This window comes from Salvelinus alpinus, chromosome 9, assembly GCF_045679555.1.
Source record: "Salvelinus alpinus chromosome 9, SLU_Salpinus.1, whole genome shotgun sequence".
Lineage (NCBI taxonomy): Eukaryota > Metazoa > Chordata > Actinopteri > Salmoniformes > Salmonidae > Salvelinus > Salvelinus alpinus.
In genome coordinates, this window is record NC_092094.1 from 38,389,495 (window position 1) to 38,411,904 (window position 22,410).

The window sequence follows — 22,410 nt, forward strand, 5'->3', positions numbered from 1 at the left end:
GAACAGTTGAGATGTGTCTGTTACTTGAACTCTGAAGCATTTATTTGGGCTGCAATTTCTGAGGCTGGTAACTTTAATGAACTTATCCTCTTTATTTAAGCTGTTCTTGCCATAATATGGACTTGGTATTTGACCAAATAGTGCTATTTTCTGTATACCACCAAATGTGAGGCATTTGAAAACCTTCCTGGTCTTTGTGGTTGAATCTGTGTTTGAAATTAACTGCTTGACTGAGGGACCTTACAGATAATTGTATGTGTGGGGTACAGGGACGAGTTAGTCATTTATAAATAATGTTTAACACTATTATTGCACACAGTAAGTCCATGTAACTTATTATTTGACTTGTTAAGCACATTTTACTCCTGAACTGATTTAGGCTTGCCATAACAAAGGGGTTGAATACTTATTGACTCAATACATATCAGCTTTTCATTTTTTATTAAATTGGTGAAAAATAAAAATACATAATTCCACTTTGACATTATGGGGTATTGTGTGTAGGCCAAGTGACAAAAAATCTAAATGTAATCAATTTTAAATTCAGGCTGTAACACAACAAAATGTAGAAAAAGTAAAACGGTGTGAATACTTTCTGAAGGCACTGTATACTAGACTTTTTTCCAAATTTTGTTACGTTACAGCCTTATTCTAAAATGTATTCAATCAAAAATGTTCCTCATCATTCTACACACAATACCCCATAATGACAAAGCGAAAACAGGTTTTTAGAAATGTATAAAAGCTACAAACAGAAATACCTAATTTACATAAGTATTCAGACCCTTTGCTATGAGACTTGAAATTGAGCTCAGGTGCATCCTGTTTCCATTGATCATCCTTGAGATGTTTCTACAACGTGATTGGAGTCTACCTGTGGTAAATTCAATTGATTGAACATGATTTGGAAAGGCACACACCTGTCTATATAAGGTCCCACAGTTGACAGTGTGTGTCAGAGCAAAAACCAAGCAATGAGGTCAAAGGAATTGTCCGTAGAGCTCCGAGACAGGATTGTGTCGAGGCACAGATCTGGGGAAGGGTACCAAAACATATCTGCAGCATTGAAGGTCCCCAAGAACACAGTGGTCTCCATCATTCTTAAATGGAAGAAGTTTGGAACCACCAAGACTCTTCCTAGAGCTGGCCACCCGGCCAAACTGAGCAATCGGGGAAGAAGGGCCTTGGTCAGAGAGGTGACCAAGAACCCGATGGTCACTCTGACAGAGCTCCAGATTTCCTCTGTTGATATGGGAGAACCTTCCAGAAGGACAACCATCATCTCTGCAGCACTCCACCAATCAGGACTTTATGGTAGAGTGGCCAGACGGAAGCCACTCCTCAGTAAAAAGCACATGACAGCCCGCTTGGTGTTTGCCAAAAGGCACCTAAAGTACTTCGACCATGAGAAACAAGATTCTCTGGTCTGATGAAACCAAGATTGAACTCTTTGGCCTGAATGCCAATAATCACGTCTGGAGGAAACCTGGCACCATCCCTACTGTGAAGCATGGTGGTGGCAACATCATGCTGTGGAATGTTTTTCAGCGGCAGGGACTGGGAGACTAGTCAGGATTGAGGGAAAGATGAATGGAGCAAAGTACAGAGAGAGATCCTTGATGAAAGCCTGCTCCAGAGCGCTTAGGACTTCAGACTGGGGCGAAGGTTCAACTTCCAACATGACAACGACTCTAAGCACACAACCAAGACAATGCATGTCCTTGAGTGGCCCAGCCAGAGCCCGGACTTGAACCCGATCGAATATCTCTGGAGAGACCTGAAAATAGCTGTGCAGTGACACTCCTCATCCTACCTGACAGAGCTTGAGAGGATCTGCAGAGAAGAATGGGAGAAACTCCACAAATACAGGTGTGCCAAGCTTGCAGCATCCTACCAAAGAAGACTTGAGGCTGTAATCGCTGCCAAAGGTGCTTCAATAAAGTACTGAGTAAAGGGTCTGAATACTTATGTAAATGTGATATTTCAGTTTTGTGCACAAATCTGTTTTTGCTTTGTCATTTTGGGGTATTGTGTGTAGATTGATAAGGGAACAAAACTAGTTAATACATTTTAGAAAAGGCTATAAAGTAAAATGTGGAAAAGGTCAAGGGGTCTGAATACTTTCCGAATGCAATGTTTATCTAAAAATAAGATTAACATAGGGTTAGTTTATATTACTTGGAGTCCAAGTAAAGAGTGAGAGTGCTGAACAATATGGACAGAGAGGGGTTTAAGTAGAAACCATAACAGGCTTTGCAAACAAACTTCCAGAAAGCATGACAAACACATACACACAAAAGCTCAAAACACACAAGTCTCAATTTTTGTGAGGCAATACAAAGTCACTGGGAAGTTCCCTCTTAAAGAGAAAGTGAGTTCAAACAGGATGTGCAACTAACCCCAGTACCATTGACGTGGATAGTAAAATCACCTTGACAACCTGGAAATGTAAATAGCCAAATATGCAAAAAACTTTAAATTTCCCCCTTGTAGTTTTCTAAAATAAAACCCCCATACTTGTTCATACTTCCAGTAATGACTTCAGTGGACAGAATAAAATTGCTTAGGGCGAGAAGGAAGAAACAGGAAAACTGACAAAAGTGAAGAGAGATAGTTTATATTAGGTCATTTCCATGTAAAAGGACCCATGAGCACCAACGTGACGTTCATAGGAGCATATCCAATTGGGTGTCAAATAAAAGCTAAGAGTCTATATTTCTGAGAAATTACATCATATATAAATTTATCAACCATCTTGCATCCTAAAAATTAGGAATAAGCTAAGATTTTGATTTCTGGTCAAACAGATGGAAAAGGGGTCTACCAGAAAAAGTCTTAAAAAGTATTAGAAATATATCAAAACACAATAATGTTGATGTAAAGACCCCTGCCAACTAATATCAACACATACTTAGTTTTGGAGAAAAATGTCTGCCTTCTGTAAATTTAAGAAACATTGCCCTGTGACTTGAAATTCCATTACCAAAACCCCACATATCTTTAAGATATTTTCTAATTTCTCTCCCTCATGACGAGACAGAATAATAAAAGTTCACATAAGTAACAAGGTAGGCCTATCAATTAGTTAGTGTTTTTACTGGTATAATTTTGTTTATGCAAGTGATTAAAACGCAGAATTCTGTTACCAAATCGTTAACAGATTTTAAGCAATTGAATTGGCTACAATGGGATATCAAAGTAGTCACAAACCACAGTTGGTTTCACAACTACAGTACAGTAAAGAAAAGTAGAGTATAGTTCATTATAAACTGGGTGGTTTGAGCCCTGAATGCTGATTGGCTGACAGATGTGGTATATCAGACCTTATACCACAGGTATGACAAATAATTAATTTTTACTGCTCTAATTATGTTGGTAATCATTAAGGCACTTCTCTGGGGTTTGTGATATATGGCCAATACACCACGGCTAAGTGCTGTTTCCAGGCACTTCGTGTTGCATCGTGCATAAGAACAGCCCTTAGCCGTGGTATATTGGCCATATACCACACCCCCTCGGGCCTTATTGCTTAATTATGGTGTGGAATTCCCATTGTTAGAGTCTATCCTGCCCATGATATACTAAACATACACATGACCACATTCATAAAAAGTGCCATTGTTTACGTTGTCACCTAGCAATGCACTACTACTTTTACAGATCCAATGTCTCATCTGCCCAGCCATGCAACTTATAAACTTGATCTACACTGTAAAACGTATCTAGACATTATCTTCGACATTTGCAACATCGTTGCAATATTGAAATTCGATCTTCACTGTGTCCCATAATAATAAACATGTCGGGAGTCGAGACAGGCAGCTTTTTTTCTCAGCCAGTCGAAATCATGAAACAGCATCATTTTCTATGGATACATACAAAGAAATGTCGATAGAAAACAGGAGAACCTAAACGAAATGCAGCTTGTTTGCCGTCTTTCCAGCTTCAATCTGAAGTGATTGTGTTAGCTGTGTAGTTGGCTAGCTAGCAAGGGGATAGGACAGCGTTTCCTAAACTCGGTCCTCGGGATCCCAAGCGGTGCACGTTTTGGGTTTTGCCCTAGAACTATACAGCTGATTCAAATAATCAACTAATCGTCAAGCTGTGATAATTTGAATCAGCTGTGTAAAACCAAAACGTGCACCCCCTGGGGTCCCAAGGACTGAGTTTGAGAAACGCTGGGCTAGGAACATACAAAGAAGGAACTGGCTTCTTGGCAGCCCTGGTGTGAAGTGGAGGAATGGCAGAGTAGACCATCAATATGACCCTAAATATTTAGATGTGCAACTTGTAATTACAATTTAAGAGGACCAGTGCTTCTATAGCGAGAGAAAAATAACCTCACATCTGTGCTGTTTGGGAGTGATTTGTACATGTACATTTCGGTGTTCCTCAAGGTTCCGTTTTAGGACCACTATTGTTTTCACTATATATTTTACCTCTTGGGGATGTCATTCGAAAACATAATGTTAACTTTCACTGCTATGCGGATGACACACAGCTGTACATTTCAATGAAACATGGTGAAGCCCCAAAATTGCCCTCGCTAGAAGCCTGTGTTTCAGACATAAGGAAGTGGATGGCTGAAAACTTTCTACTTTTAAACTCGGACAAAACAGAGATGCTTGTTCTAGGTCCCAAGAAACAAAGAGATCTTCTGTTAAATCTGACAATTAATCTTGATGGTTGTAAAGTCGTCTCAAATAAAACTGTGAAGGCCCTCGGCGTTACTCTTGACCCCGATCTCTCTTTTGACGAACATATCAAGACTGTTTCAAGGACAGCTTTTTTCCATCTACGTAACATTGCAAAAATCAGAAATGTTCTGTCCAAAAATGATGCAGAAAAATTAATCCATGCTTTTGTCACTTGTAGGTTAGACTACTGCAATGCTCTACTTTCCGGCTACCCAGATAAAGCACTAAATAAACTTCAGTTAGTGCTAAATACGGCTGCTAGAATCCTGACTAGAACCAAGAAATTTGATCATATTACTCCAGTGCTAGCTTCCCTACACTGGCTTCCTGTTAAGGCAAGGGCTGATTTCAAAGTTTTACTGTTAACCTATAAAGCGTTACATGGGCTTGCTCCTACCTATCTTTCCGAGTTGGTCCTGCCGTACATACCTACACGTACGCTATGGTCACAAGACGCAGGCCTCCTAATTGTCCCTAGAATTTCTAAGCAAACAGCTGGAGGCAGGGCTTTCTCCTATAGATCTCAATTTTTATGGAATAGTCTGCCTACCCATGTGAGAGACGCAGACTCGGTCTCAACCTTTAAGTCTTTACTGAAGACTTATCTCTTCAGTAGGTCATATGATTGAGTGTAGTCTGGCCCAGGAGTGTGAAGGTGAACGGAAAGGCTCTGGAGCAACGAACCGCCCTTGCTGTCTCTGCCTGGCCGGTTCCCCTCTCTCCACTGGGATTCTCTGCCTCTAACCCTATTACAGGGGCTGAGTCACTGGCTTACTGGTGCTCTTTCATTCCGTCCCTAGGAGGGGTGCGTCACTTGAGTGGGTTGAGTTACTGACGTGATCTTCCTGTCTGGGTTGGCGCCCCCCCTTGGTTTGTGCTGTGGTGGAGATCTTTGTGGGCTATACTCGGCCTTGTCTCCGGATGGTAAGTTGGTGGTTGAAGATATCCCTCTAGTGGTGTGGGGGCTGTGCTTTGGCAAAGTGGGTAGGGTTATATCCTTCCTGTTTGGCCCTGTCCGGGGGTATCATCGGATGGGGCCACAGTGTCTCCTGACCCCTCCTGTCTCAGCCTCCAGTATTTATGCTGCAATAGTTTATGTGCCGGGGGGCTAGGGTCAGTTGGTTATATCTGGAGTACTTCTCCTGTCTTATCCGGTGTCCTGTGTGAATGTAAGTATGCTCACTCTAATTCTCTCCTTCTTTCTCTCTCTCGGAGGACCTGAGCCCTAGGACCATGCGTCAGGACTACAGGGCATGATGACTCCTTGCTGTCCCCAGTCCACCTGGCCTTGCTGCTGTTCCAGTTTCAACTGTTCTGCCTGCGGCTATGGAACCCTGACCTGTCCACCGGACGTGCTACCTGTCCCAGACCTGCTGTTTTCAACTCTCTAGAGACCGCAGGAGCGGTAGAGATACTCTTAATGATCGGCTATGAAAAGCCAACTGACATTTACTCCTGATTATTATTTGACCATGCTGGTCATTTATGAACATTTGAACATCTTGGCCATGTTCTGTTATAATCTCCACCCGGCACAGCCAGAAGAGGACTGGCCACCCCTCATAGCCTGGTTCCTCTCTAGGTTTCTTCCTAGGTTTTGGCCTTTCTAGGGAGTTTTTCCTAGCCGCCGTGCTTCTACACCTGCATTGCTTGCTGTTTGGGGTTTTAGGCTGGGTTTCTGTACAGCACTTCGAGATATTAGCTGATGTACGAAGGGCTATATAAAATAATCTTGATTTGATTTGATGATGTTGTTAGACTACATTGTTATTTCCACTTCAGAGTGCACAAGTGATACATTGTATAATTTCACTTTACCTTGAAAACCAAAAGTTATTTCAAGTTTCTGAAGGTTTGCATAAAAGTGTATAGATTATTTCATATCACTGGAGTAGCCTATAGCCTACTATTTAATTTTTTTCACGGCATCTAAACTGATTGGATCCCCCTCACCTACTGAACAAAAGCAATATACAGTGCAAAGCCCGCCACATGATCTCCAGCCCAGAACACCCGCACCACCACTGCTTTGATCTCCCATCAGGTCAGAGAAATCAGACAATTACATTTCCTCCCAGGTGCTATCACTATAGAGTAACACAGTATGTTATAGTGTTTTTTACTATAATACCCTAGCGGTCAAACAGGGAGATGTTTTTCCACAGGGGATTTTTAAAATAACGGTTGTCTTACTGGCGTGACGTTTTAATAACCTTGTAAATCTCTCTTGGACAAGCAGACTTTTTTTTGGGGGGGTAGCCCCTTTTCTCCCCTTATTTCGTGATATCCAATTGTGATCCAATCTCATCACTGCAACTCCCCAACGGGCTCGGGAGAGGCGAAGGTCGAGTCATGCGTCCTCTGAAACATGAGCCCCCCCTTACGCGCTTCTTAACACTCACCTTAACACCCACTTCTTAACACAACTGACAACCGATGTCAGCCTGCAGGTTCCCAGACCGCCACAAGGAGTCATTAGAGCGCGATGAGCCAAGTAAAGCCCCCCGGCCAAACCCTCCGCTAACCCGGACAACACTGGGCCAATTGTAGTGACACCTCAAGCACTGCGATGCCGTGCCTTAGACCACTGCGCCACTTAGGAGGCCTTGGACAAGGTGACTTATCAATATATTTGCCTGTACTTACCCCCCAAAATAAAATGCTAATTAACTGATTGTCTACATTAATTTCTAATTAGCATTTTCGAATCTGAGAATAAATAGAGCCCAATATATTAAAAGTCACCGTGTCCAAGATTTACACAGTTATCAAAACATCACGCCAGGGCAAGCCTAGACAAAACAGCCCTTATTTTAAGTGTTTCTAAAATCCCCTATGGGAAAAATGTTATGGTGGCAAAACCAGTTGGAATCATTTTCCTGTTTGACCGCAAGGTTTTATGGGTATTATGACATGTCCACTGTGGGGCTTTATTATGAACATCTCCCCATATGGGCATGGGGTGGGGTCGGATGGGAGGGTATCTGCTGGGTTTTCTATATGTTTTGTTGAGGCCTATGTGATGTGTGAGAAGTGCTAAGATTTCCTCTCTTGTAGAACAAACGTGAATCTTTTGAAATGTTTTGACTTTCCATCATATGACCTTCATGATTCAAATGCATTGATATAGTTTCATTCAATTAATGAATCAGTTTATTGCTGGTATAATTTTCTCTGAGTGATAGCTCATAAAATGAAGAGAACTTGTACGATAAGATTGATTGGCTTCTTTCTCTCGTTGATACGTTTCACACCTTCCCAATCCAGCCCTAAATACACATTTGAGTTCTCTGTATGTTCCTAGGCAAGGGGTGGGGGGGGGGCCTCCATAGCAACTTTTTTTTGCCATAGGAACCTGCAACCAGCGCTTGGGTAGTTTTGCTTTACATGGCAGTCAATACGAATAGAATTAATGACTAGAGAACGCCTAAAATTGCACTTGACAACCAGTGTTAGGATTAGAGGTCGACCGATTAATCGGAATGGCCGATTAACCTGTCTGGGAACGGGGAACCCCTCGCCAACAGCCAATGAAATTGCAGGGTGCCAAATTCAATCAACAGAAATCTCATAATTCAAATTTCTCAAACATACAAGTATTAGACACCATTTTAAAGATAAACTTCTCGTTAATCCAACCACAGTGTCCGATTTCAAAAAGGCTTTTCGGCGAAAGCAGAACATATCATTATGTTAGGTCAGCAACTAGTCACAGAAAGCATACAGCCATTTTCCAACCAAAGAGAGGTGTCACAAAAAGCAGAAATAGAGATAAAATTAATCACTAACCTTTGATATTCTTCATCAAATGACACTCCCGGGACAACATGTTACACAATACATGTATGTTTTGTTCGATCAAGTTCATATTTATATCCAAAAACCTCAGTTTACATTTGGCTTTGCCTCCAAAACATCCCGTGAATTTGCACAGAGCCACATCAATTTACAGAAATACTCATAATAAACTTTGATAAAAGATACAAGTATTATGCAGAGAATTATAGATATACTTCTCCTTAATGCAACCGCTTTGTCAGATTTAAAAAAAGCTTTACGGAAAAAGCAAACCATGCAATAATCTGAGTACGGCGCTCAGAGACCAAAACAAGCCAAACATATACCCGCCATGTTGCGGAATCAACAGAAGTCAGAAATAGCATTATAAATATTCACTTACCTTTGATGATCTTCATCAGAATGTACTCCCAGGAATCCCAGTTCCACAATAAATGTTTGATTTGTTCAATAACGTCCATCATTTATGTCCAAATACCTCCTTTTTGTTTAGCCCAGTAATCCATTAGCCCAGTAATCCAAATGCTCAATGCGCGATCGCTTAGTTCAGACGAAAAGTCAAAAAAGTCATATTACAGTTCGTAGAAACATGTCAAACGAAGTATAGAATCAATCTTTAGGATGTTTTTATCATAAATCTTCAATAATGTTCCAACCGGAGAATTCCTTTGTCTTCAGAAATGCAATGGAATTCAAGCTAACTCTCACGTGAACACGCATGGTCAGCTCATGGCCAGCTCATGGCACTCTGGGAGAGACCTTACTCAATCCCCTCTCATTCACCCCCACTTCACAGTAGAAGCATCAAACAAGGTTCTAAAGACTGTTGACATCTAGTGGAAGCCGTAGGAAGTGCAATTTGACTTCCTACACATTTTTATTTTCAATGACGGCCTAGGAACGGTGGGTTAACTGCCTTGTTCAGGGGCAGAACGACAGATTTTTACCTTGTCAGCTCAGGGATTCGTTTTTGCAATCTTCCGGTTACTAGTCCAACGCTCTAACCACCTGCCTTACATTGCACTCCACGAGGAGCCTGCATGGCAGGCTGACTACCTGTTACGCGAGGGCAGCAAGAAACCAAGGTAAATTGCTAGCTAGCATGAAACTTATCTTATAAAAAACAATAAATCTTAACATAATCACTAGTTACCCTCACATGGTTGATGATATTACTAGTTTATCTAGCGTGTCCTGCGTTGCATACAATCGATGCGCCTACTTCGACAAACGGTGATGATTTAACAAGCGCATTTGCGAAAAAAGCACTGTCGTTGCACCAATGTACCTAACCATAAACATCAATGCCTTTCTTTAAAATCAATACACAAGTATATATATTTTTAAACCTGCATATTTAGTTAATATTGCCTGCTAACATGAATTTCTTATAATTAGGGAAATTGTGTCACTTCTCTTGCGTTCCGTGCAAGCAGTCAGGGTATATGCAGCAGTTTGGGCTGCCTGGCTCATTGCGAACTGTGTGAAGTGCATTTATTCCTAACAAAGGCTGTAATTAATTTGCCAGAATTGTACATAATTATGACATAACATTGAAGGTTGTACAATGTAACAGCAATATTTAGACTTAGGGATGCCATCCGTTAGATAAAATACGGAACGGTTCCGTATTTCACTGAAAGAATAAACGTTTTGTTTTCGAAATGATAGTTTCCGGATTAGACCATTTTAATGACCAAAGGCTCATATTTCTGTGTGTTATTATGTTATAATTATGTCTATGATTTGATAGAGTAGTCTGACTGAGCGATGGTAGGCAGCAGCAGGCTCGTAAGCATTTATTCAAACAGCACTTTCGTGCGTTTGCCAGCAGCTATTGCGCCGTTTATGACTTCAAGCCTATCAACTCCCGAGATTAGGCTGGTGTAACCGATGTGAAATGGCTAGCTAGTTAGCGGGGTGCGCGCTAATAGCGTTTCAAACGTCACTCGCTCTGAGACTTGGAGTAGTTGTTCCTCTTGCCGAGGCTTTTGTGGAGCGATGGGTAACGCTGCTTCGAGGTTGGCTGTTGTCGATGTGTTCCTGGTTCGAGCCCAGGTAGGAGCGAGGAGAGGGACGGAAGCTATACTGTTACACTGGCAATACTAAAGTGCCTATAAGAACATCCAATAGTCAAAGGTATATGAAATACAAATCGTATAGAGAGAAATAGTCCTATAATTCCTATAATAACTACAACCTAAAACTTCTTACCTGGGAATATTGAAGACTCATGTTAAAAGGAACCACCAGCTTTCATATGTTCTGAGCAAGGAACTTAAACGTTAGCTTTTTTACATGGTACATATTGCACTTTTACTTTCTTCTCCAACACTTTGTTTTTGCATTATTTAAACCAAATTGAACATGTTTCATTATTTATTTGAGGCTAAATTGATTTTATTGATTTATTATATTAAGTTAAAATAAGTGTTCATTCAGTATTGTTGTAATTGTCATTATTACAAATACATTATTAATTTTTTACTTTTTACTTTATTTTTTATTTTTTATCGTCCGATTAATCGGTATCGGCTTTTTTTGGTCCTCCAATAATCGGTATCGGCGTTGTAAAATCATAATCGGTCGACCTCTAGTTAGGATATGGCCACGTCACAGCCATGATAAAAATGTCATAGCACATGGCCTCATGTATTATTGCTTAAGTACATTACAGCACAGTAAAATAATATCAGCGTATTGTTCAGTACAGTACAGTAGAGATCAGTCAGTAAAGAAAAGTAGAGTATAGTTCAGTACACAGTAAAGCACACTAGAGTTGCGTACACTATAATTACTGTAATGTACTGTAATCTACATTATTGTACTATACTCCACTGTACTGTTCTGTACGGTACTCTACTGAGCTGTACTTTGATGTCCAAAGTTGTGAAACTTAGATGTCTTGATTTGGTCTGGTCTGGACCAACCAAATTTGGTCTTATTTAGAGGCAGAGCTCATTAAATAAATGTGTTTTTGTAAAATGTTCAGTGTAAATTGTTCAAAGTAGTCATTGTGCAGAGAGTTGTATGGTTGGTTAAACTTTGAAACCAATGGTTTTTGTTTGGCATATATTTTAAATGAAATATTTGAGTCTCAGCGCAATTCCGCTACCGTGGAATTGCCCATTACTATTACTTATTTCATAGTCAGAGAAAGGTTTTCCCATCTGGAAAGCCACTAAGACGCCCCCCACTGCAGCCATGTGCTAGGCCTATCTACTCATATATATACACACATACATTTACAGTGGGTTACTGGAAGAGCTCTCAGCTATGAGCATTTATAATGTTACCCATGAGAAAGTCCTGACTGAGGGTTACACTCTTGCTTTCACTCACACACCAAAGCTCACGTAGGCCTACACACAGGTGGTCCAGACAAAGTCTTATTTGATGATGACAAAATGTGTGTGGGTACAGTACGAGGGGGGATTACTCACGCCATGGCCACGTTGCTGCCGTCGATGATGATGTGGCGGAGGTCAGGGTGTCCAGGCTCATTCTGTAGGGTCAGGGTGTAGGGGGTTCTTAGGGACTCATGGAAGCGGATCGTGGCAGTCAGGGGTGGTGGAGGGGGCTCTGTGCGGGGTGGAGGGACCCTGGCTGACAGGGTCTGGTAGGAGCAGCCTGGCCTTGTGCCTGCTGGCTGGGCCGGGCACTGTGGTGTGCTCCGCAGTGCCGTCACACTCTCCACATGTACCGGCCCCATCGGCCCCATGGTCTGAGCCCCTCCCCGGGAAAGGTAGTCCATCCTGGACCCCGATGGAGGATCCAGTTGCTCTGCCGTCCTGGCCTTAACGCCAGTCATAGTGTCGGAACTGTCCTCGTCATCCTCAATGGTGATGATATTGTAAGCAGCCCCCTGACCAGTGCTGCTCCTCTTTAGTGTCACTGTCTGCACCATGCTGCTACACTGTCCCCTCTGGCCCACAGCATTGCTGCTGAGTGGCTTAATGTTCTCCTTGGACTTTACATCCAGGGCTCTGTTTGGCATTCTATCTGGCCCTCTGTCCTTATCCCTGGAGAAAGTAGCGGAGGAGGAAGATGAAGACTCAGGGTTGTGGGTTGAGGACGCCCCACCTCGCTGCCCCTCTGTTCTCTGGCTCTCCTCCACAATGCGCTCCAGCAGCAGGAAGGTGTCCTCTGTCTGGCCCGTCTCCCTCACCACCCTCTCCACCACCTCCTGCTGGTAGCCCATGGTCCTGAAGAAGTTCACCAGGCACCGCAGGTTGGTCTCTGGGGTCACAGCTTCCCGGTCCTCTGCACTATCAGTGGAGTCCAGCACCATAATCCCCATGTTGGCCTTGGAGGGAGTCTTAGCTCGGCTGTCACTGGTTACAGTGTGGCACTCTTTCTCAATCGACTCACCCCTCCTCTCTAGGGAGAACTGCCTCTTGGTGTCCCTCAGTTCGCTCTCTGACGAACGCCGCTTGTGGGAGGGTCGGATGCCATTCAGCAACCCCGCTTCGGCCCCGGCTGGAGCCCCAGCCGCCTTCTCCTCAAAGCTGGTGTCCACGATGCGGTTGGAGAGGTCAGTGACAGGGGTGCTGCTTTGGGAGCGATCCTGGTCCACGTCTATAACCCCACCAGGCTGAGTGGGGCTCTGGGCAAGACCTAGCAGCTCCTCCTTCAGGGCACTGGGTAGCAAGAGCAGCTCCATGGCGTACTTATCGTCCCGCTCCTCCACAAACGTCTTGAAGGTGCGTTTGACGGTCTGCTCCCTGTCTCCGGGCAGGCTCCGCTTCTCTTGGAAGAGAGCAACAAACTGCTGCACGCGGCTCTGTGCCATGACGACAGACTCAACGCAGCCCAGCAGGCGCAATCGTCCCGGCTCCAGCACCACAACCTCAGCGCTGGTGTCCCGCAGCAGCCGATCCAGGAACAAACCCCGGGCACCGGCAAAGATGCAGTGGATGTCCACAGGGTAGCGCTCCACCTGCTGCAGCTCTGGGTCACAGAGACCTTTCAGGTACTCCTGCAACAACATAGAGTCAACACCAGTTAGAGAAGTAGACATGCCAACAACAAAAAATGAGTTGTCCAACATCAACTTACACAGGTGTAGGCAACACACCTAGTTCATAAAGCACCATGGATGGGGATCTAGACTACATTAAATAATTTCACATGAGAAGGTCCATGTTCTAAGCTTTTGAAACTGATAGTAGGATGCTTAGGAATACCCCCTCTCCGCCTGCCCAAGAAAACTTCACTCATCATCTTCAATAACAACTCTCAGTCAACTCTGTCATCATCACATTGACTGTAAATTGGTAAGATTGAAAAGTGGAAGATGGGAAGTTGTAAGAAATCAACTGAAACCCAATGAGGAAATCTCAACATCTCAACAGTTTCCTGAAATATTTGATGAATCAGCCTCAAGTTTGAGATGCCCTGGCTGTCACAATGCATACGTGTGTCTCCTCTCCATAGAGTGCACATGGTTTCCTGATGACTACGTACACCAGGGAGAAAAAATGACGGGGCAAGGCATAAATATGTTGGGGCTTCCGTTTTCTGTGTTCTCAATGGGGTGGAAGGGGATTCCAAGTTTACTGGTGTAACAGTTTAACTTTAGTCCATCCCCTCGCCCCGACCCGGGCGCGAACCAGGGACCCTCTGCACACATCAACAACAGTCACCCTCGAAACATCGTTACCCATCGCTCCACAAAAGCCGCAGCCCTTGCAGAGCAAGGGGAACCACTACTTCAAGGTCTCAAAGCGAGTGACGTCACCGATTGAAACGCTATTAGCACGCACCACCGCTAACTAGCTAGCCATTTCACATCGGTTACACTGGCACCAATAGTAATATAATATTACCCAATCCGGTGACCTGTACATTGAACTTCATCTGCCCACTTCACAATGTTGGCAAAGGGAAACTCAAGATACGGAAGTGTAAAATATGTTATGACTGCTGTTTTTAGAGTAGTAGAATGAACGGGAAATCAGTGCTGAACTTGAAAGCAAAAGTGTCATTGACACCCATCATGCAGTCGGGATCTTATGTAATGATGTTGTAAACCTGGCACCTAGATGGACTAGTTTTATAATCTTTACTAATATAATCTGTACAGTTAGCTAGAAAGCAGATTACACAAAGCCTTATATTATATGAAACTCAAACAACTTTTCATATCAGCATTTTTACATTGGTCATATCATACCTATTCCAATCAGGTACCTCTTACTTTATTACCAACACATAACTTTTAAGGATGGACCTTTGCTCTACCAATGAAAGGTCTTTGCTCTTGAACTGCATAACTGACAAAAATAAATAAAACACTTGAAGAATGGGCCTCAAAGTCATTTCATTAATCACAGTCAATGTTTACCTTTGCCTTCGACACGTCGTCTCTCTTTCCCTTGAGTTTAAGCCATATCTGCCTTGATGCTGTACTACTGTGGGCTCCAGTGTGGTCCAAAAGGCCGATAATTGTGAAAGCTACCTGGAAAACCTGTTCTACTTTGCGTTTAGCGCAATTCAGTTCTTCTTGCTTGTTTTCAAGGACCGCAAATTCGTCCACTGTCAGGACCTCTTGCTGTTGTTTGCTCGCTACTGGTGATAGCCTGTTTACGGGCGGTTCCGAACAGGTTACCTCGGTGACTCGCTTCATACCAAGGAGGGGCCGCGTTGTTGACATTCTGTTTATGAATATCTGTCCCTATTGACAACGGAGAGTTTTAATATTTTAACCATTCGGTGTCATGTCGATCTTTACCCTCCTTCATGGTTTCCTGTGATCTATATTCTTCTTCCCTGCGGTGATATATTACCTAGAGTAATCCTATTTTAAAATAACTTTTTACACGACAATCCCAACGCATCCGGAAAGTCCCAGTGATGATGTCATCAAAAGAAGACAATGTGTACTACGGAACGTACGGAAATGAAGATGGCGGAGGCGGATGTTTTGTTTGAAACTGATGGCGCATCGAGTGGAGTAGACTGTTAAGAGTGAAAAGGAATGGACTGCAGTGGCGAACAACAGGGGAAATAAGAGAAGTGGTTGTGGAATATGTAAAGCCTTGCTCTGACTCTTTTTTTAGTTGGAGTGAGGGTGGCGTTATCTGGATAAGGTTGCGTCAATGAGGATAACAAGAAGTGGACTTTAGTTTTTTTTGTATCCGAGGAGCAGAAGGAGCTAGCCCTTGATCATGACTCAGTTCCATTACACATAACATTAATTGGAATGAAGACATCTTCTGTACTGGGGAGTTTTGCTAAGAGCCCCGGACGCTTGGTCTGAACAAACATTCATCGCTTGCGGTATAAGGAGCTGCTTTTCTGTCATATCAGCGACAAATAATAATTCAAAAATGTTGAATTGAAACACATCTTTTTATAGTAATGTTCCAACACGCCATATCTCGACGTTACAGCCCTTTTGCAGAAGACCGGCTGAAGACAAATCACATTTCATTGGTTCGTACAATAATTTTGCAGATGTTATTATGGGCAGAGCCGAAATGCTTATGTTCCTAACTCAACAGAGCAATACAATACAAAACAATACATGCAAATCCCCCAAATAAAAAGAAAGGAATTAAGAAATATTAGAATGAGCAATGTCAGAATATGGAATATAGATATACACTACATGACCAAAGGTATGTGGACATCTGCTTGTCGAACATCTCATTCCAAAATCATGGGCATTAATATGAAGTAGGTCCCCCACTTTGCTGCTATAACAGCCTCCACTCTTCTGGGAAGAGTTTTCACTAGATGTTGGAACATTGTTGCAGGGATTTGCTTCCATTCAGCCACAAGTGCATTAATCAATCAGAATTTGGGTTTAATACTTTTTATGGAAAAGTTTGATCTTACTGATATATGGAGAGAGAGGTTTCCGGCCGACAGATCATTCACTTGGAGTAACAAAACAGGTTCCAGACAATCCAGAATATATTTTTGGCTTATATCCAAATGTATTGATAGTGAGTGTGCTACTACAAATATTTGTACTACTCCCCTCACAGACCATAGGGCCATTTACATTGATATCAAAATATTTAGCCCTGATACTAACCTTGGTAGAGCATCCTACTGTAAGCTAAATAGCTCATTATTAAATAATGATATAGTTAAGTTTGAGGTTAAAGATCTGCTTTCACACTTTTGGGAAAGGGCTTGTGAAGAAAAATCTTATTGCAAGAACTGGGAGCTCTTTAAAATTGAGGTGTCCAAATACCTTAGAAAATATGGTAGTAATCTTGCTAAGACCAGAAGAGCTGAGGAGGAAAAGGTGATCATTAAGATAACTTCCCTTTCTCAGAGGTTCCCAGCCGGCCTCTCTGGGGAGGAGAAGATGGAACTAATTGAGTTACAAAATAAACTGGATAATATATATAGATGAAAAGCAGAAGGAGCCTTTATTAGATCTAGGAAAAAATGGATTGAGGAGGGAGAACAGAATTCATCCTATTTCTTTAGACTTGATAAATTTCACTCTAAAAATAACACTATCCATAAATTAAACATTGATGGTGTTATTACAGATTACCAAAAATTAATCGCTAAATACTGTAGCAATTTTTACAGAAAATTGTATAGCCCTACGTACTGTCAGTAATCCACAGATATGTTTTTTGACTCACTGAATAATGTTCACTCTATCAGTGATATAGAATCTAAACAGTGTGATGAACCCATCAAAGTTGAAGAGATTATAGAGTCTATCAAACATCTAAAGAACAATAAATCACCAGGTGTTGATGGAATTACAATAGAATTTGACAAATTATTTTCTGAACGAGTAGCTCCCTTCCTATTTGAAGTCTTTTTTAGAGATAATAACAACAATGTTCTCCCTCCTACAATGAGTCAGGGGTAAATAACACTGATACCTAAGCCTAAAACAAAAGTGCTGCTCATCAATAACTGGCATCCAATTTGTCTTCTTAAGAATGACTATAAGATATTAGCCTTACTACTTGCAAAAATAATTAAAGAAGTCCTGGATGCAATCATTGATGAAACACAGTCTGGCTTTATGAGGAACAGACATATTTCTAACAATGTCAGACTAGTATTAGACATACTTGACTACTCAGACCTAATAACCGAGGATAGCTTCATATTATTTTTAGATTTTTATAAAGCATTTGACACAGTAGAGCATCAGTTCCTCTTCCACTCCCTTGAGAGACGTGGCTTTGGGGATTTTTTCTGTAAGGCTATTAAGACTCTCTATACAAATGGTAACAGCTTTATCAAATTGAAATATGGCACCTCACCTAGATTTGAGCTAAAGAGAGGAATTAGGCAAGGTTGTCCTATCTCTCCGTACCTGTTTTTATTAATCACCCAACTTCTTACAAATTATTTAAATAATAGTCCTGTACAAGGTATTTCCATAGCTGGTAAAGAAAGTATTATAAGCCAGCTGGCTGAAGATACTACACTTTTTCTGAAAGATGCTAACCAAATTCCCATATCGATCAATGTGATACAATCCTTTTCCAAAGCGTCTGGTCTATATCTTAACATTAATAAATGTGAACTCATGGCTGTCAAAGATTGTGTGACACCTTCCTATTATGGTATTCCAGTAAAAGAAGAACTTGCATATTTAGGCATAACCATTACAAAGGATCAGAAGTCTAGATGCTTACTAAATTTTAACCCTCTTATTAAAAAAAACCCAGAAGAAGTTAAATCAATGGCTACAGAGGGACTTATCTTTAAAAGGTAGAGTCCTAATAACCAAGGCCGAAGGTATCTCTAGACTAAGATATGGCGCTCTATCTTTATATCTTGACTGTAAAATAAGCAAGGAGATAGACCAGATGCTTTTCAACAAAACTGTTGTAATGAACACTTATGAGAATGGTGGGCTGAATTTTCTGGACTTTACTACCTTAAATAATACTTTTAAGATCAATTGGATAAATCAATTTCTAAGAAGACCCACTTCTATGTGTAATTTTATTCCTCATCATGTCTTCTCTACTTTTGGTTGCCTTAACTTCATGTTGGTTTGCAATTATAATATTGACAAAGTTTGAGTGAAACTTTCTGCTTTTCATCGGCAAGTTTTCTTGTCATGGTCCTTAATTTATAAACATCATTTTTCTCCACACAGATATTATATATGGAATTATCGGGATATATTGTATAAAAATACTTATTTGTTTTTAGAATATTGGTATATCTGAAATAATATCCTATTGGTGAGCCAACTGGTAAATGCAGAGGGTCTTTTACTCAGTTATAAGGAATTCTTATCACTTTACAAGGTCCCTGTAACACCTAAAGATTTTGCAATTGTTTTAGATGCCATTCCCTCAGGTGTTGCTTTATTATTCAGGAATGTGTCAAGACCTGACCCTACCTTCCGTTGACCCTGGAGCCTACCTTCCGTTGACCTTGGTGACTCATCAGTAGGAAAGATTTGTTTCTCTTTTGGTCCATTCAACAATAGAGCGATACGAACCTTGTTTCAGCAGGATGTTGTATCTATACCTTATTGGAATGGATGTATTGATAATACCTGTTGGGGAAAAGTTTGGATGCTGCCACACACATACCTACTTGTTAACAAAATTAAGGACGTTTACTTTAAAATTATTCATAAATATTATCCTGCCAACCACTATATGAAGAAGTTTAAGGAAAACATCAACTCAAATTGCTCCTTTTGTAATGACCACCAAGAAACAGTCTTGTACCTTTTTTGGAATTGTATTCATGTAAGAAAACTGTGGCAAGGCATTAGTAGATTTATAATTGAACACATTTATGAAGATCTTACACTATTGTGGAGAGATGTACTGCTTGGATTCTTTACATATGATAGAAATAAGCTGAAACATTTCATTATTCTTTTGGCCAAATTTGAGATTCACAAATGTAAATTTACAAACCAAAAAATGCATTTTCTTACCTTACAAAAAGAAATTGAACTATATTTTAAGACAATTAAATACTCTACTAACAAAAAAGCTGTTAGAATTATAAGTGTATGTATGTCCCTTAAGGTCCTTGTGTAATGTGATATTGTACCCCCTAGCCCAATTGTCCATTGTATATTATTCATATATACTTGTGTTCCCACATGCACTCCCTGTATTGATTTGTGGTTAATAAAAAAAGATAGAAAAAAAAGGAAAGGGCCTTCCCCTAACTGATATCACAATGTTGGAAGCACAGAATCATCTAGAATGCCATTGTTTGCTGTAGAGTTAAGATTTCCCTTCACTAGAACTATGGAGCCTGAACCATGAAAAACAGCCCCAGACCATTATTCCTCCTCCACCAAACTTTACAGTGTGCACTATGCATTGGGGCATTTGACAAATATACTTGTTGGAAAGGTGGCATCCTATGACGGTGCCACGTTGAAAGTTACTGAGCTTTTCAGTAAGGCCATTCTACTGCCAATGTTTGTCTATGGAGATCACATGGCTGTGTGCTCAATTTTATACATCTGTCAGCATCGGGTGTGGCTGAAATAGCAGAATCCACTAATTTGAATGGGTATCCACATACTTTTGTAAATATAGTGTATACAGTGCTAAGTTTGTGTTAAGTTACAGCCTTATTCTAAAATGGATTCAATCGTTTTTTGATATATCACACACCATGAGAAACAAGATTCTTTGGTCTGATGAAACCAAGATTGAACTCTTTGGCCTGAATGCCAAGCATCACGTCTGGAGGAAACCTGGTACCATCCCTACTGTGAAGCATGGTGGTAGCAGTATCATGCTGTGGGAATGTTTTTCAGCGGCAGGGACTGGGAGACTAGACAGGATCGAGGGAAAAATGAACGGCGCAAAGTACAGAGAGATCCTTGACGAAAACCTGCTCCAGAGCGCTTAGGACCTCAGACTGGGGCGAAGGTTCACCTTCCAACAGGACAACGACCCTAAACACACAGCCAAGGCAACGCAGGAGTGGCTTCGGGACAAGTCTCTGAATGTCCTTGAGTGGCCCAGCCAGAGCCCAGACTTGCACCCAAATCAAATGTTATTTGTCACATACACATGGTTAGCAGATGTTAATGCGAGTGTAGCGAAATGCTTGTGCTTCTAGTTCCGACAATGCAGTAATAACCAACAAGTAATCTAACCTAACAATTCCACAACTACTACCTTATACACACAAGTGTAAAGGGATAAAGAATATGTACATAAAGATATATGAATGAGTGATGGTACAGAACGGCATAGGCAAGATGCAGTAGATGGTATAGAGTACAGTCTATACATATGAGATGAGTAATGTAGGGTATATAAACATAAAGTGGCATAGTTTAAAGTGGCTAGTGATACATGTATTACATAAAGATGGCAAGATGCAGTAGATGATATAGAGTACAGTATATACATATACATATGAGATGAGTAATGTAGGGTATGTAAACATTATATTAAGTGGCATTGTTTAAAGTGGCTAGTGATACATTTTTACATAATTTCCCGATCGAACATCTCTGGAGAGACTTGAAAATAGTTGTGCAATGACGCTCCCCATCCTACCTGACAGAGGTTGAAAGGATCTGCAGAGAAGAATGGGAGAAACTCCCTAAATACAGGTGTACCAAGCTTGTAGCGTCATACCCAATACTCAAGGCTGTAATCGCTGCCAAAGGTGCTTCAAAAAAGTACTGAGTAAATGGTCTGAATATTTATGTAAATGTGATATTTCAGTTTTCTTTTTATACATTTACCAACTTTTTGCTTTTTCATTATGGGGTATTGTGTGTAGATTGATGAGGGGGAAAAACGATTTCATCCATTACAAATAAGGCTGTAACGTAACAAAATGTGGAAAAAGTCAAGGGGTCTGAATACGTTAATTTTAATTTGTTTAAAGAGAAATAGCATTGTATTTGGTCGAACAACACATTTTTTTCCAACAGTTTGCTAAGAGTGGGCAGCAAGCTGATAGGTTTGCTGTTAAAACCAGTAACGTTTACCACTCTTGGGTAGCAGAATTACATTGGCTTCCCTCCAGGCCTGAGGACAAAGACTTTCCTCTAGGCTCAGATTAAAGATACGACAGATAGGAGTGGCTATAGAGTATAGATTTGCAGTGAAACAGAATGTAAACATTATTAAAGTGACTAGTGTTACATAGGGCAGCAGTCTCTAAGGTGTAGGGTTGAGTACTAGGGTAGTAGCCGACTATTAATTTATTTATTTATTTATTTTATTTAACCTTTATTTAACCAGGAAGGGCTCATTGAGATTTAAAATCTCTTTTTCAAGAGCGTCCTGGCCAAGATAGGCAGCACCAAGTCATTACAAAAATTACAGACAGACAACATGAAAAACTACAAGTAATCTAGTAAAAACCATTGAATTCACAAGAGTATAACAATATCAAAAACAGCAAATTAAAAACATTGACAGGTCAGGGAATCAGCCTCAAATTCCTTCATCAGTGATTTAAAAACACCAACCGGGACAAGTTCTTCCAGTTTAAAATTATTTTGTAAGGTGTTCCAAGACGATGGCGCAGAGTACATAAAAGACCTTTTACCAAATTCAGTTCGGATATTTGGAACAGTTAGCAGGATAAAGTCTAGCGAACGAAGAGAGTACCCACCACATTTCTGAACAATAAAAATGCCCAAATAAAAAGGTAGTAAACCCAAAATGGCTTTGTAAATAAAAGTATACCAGTGACTGAGCCTACGAGTGACTAGAGAAGGCCAGCCAACCCTGGTATATAAAGTGCAGTGGTGCGTAAGGGTTTTGCAGTTTAAAATAAATCTCAAAGTGCCATGGTAAAGAGTGTCAATTGATCTCAAACACTGAGCGGAAGCATTCATATATAAAATATCCCCATAGTCTAGTAAAGGCATAAATGTAGCTGATACTAGCCTCCTTCTGGCTTCAAAAGAAAAACAGGCCTTATTCCTAAAATAAAATCCCAATTTCAGCTTCAATTT

General features: G+C 41.0%; 1 protein-coding gene across 1 annotated transcript in view; it reads right to left on the reverse strand.

Moving 5' to 3' along the window:
* LOC139584791 (NEDD4-binding protein 1-like) overlaps positions 1 to 15,340 on the reverse strand; it is a 34,113-nt gene extending 18,773 nt beyond the window's left edge. The window contains exons 1-2 of the mRNA XM_071417008.1: positions 14,842 to 15,340; positions 11,939 to 13,473 (exon numbers count right to left, since the gene is read on the reverse strand). Of these exons, the coding sequence (XP_071273109.1) occupies positions 11,939 to 13,473; positions 14,842 to 15,150 (1,844 nt within the window). The 5' untranslated portion in view covers positions 15,151 to 15,340. The remainder of the gene's footprint in view (positions 1 to 11,938; positions 13,474 to 14,841) is intronic.
* Between the last annotated feature and the right edge of the window lie 7,070 nt (positions 15,341 to 22,410).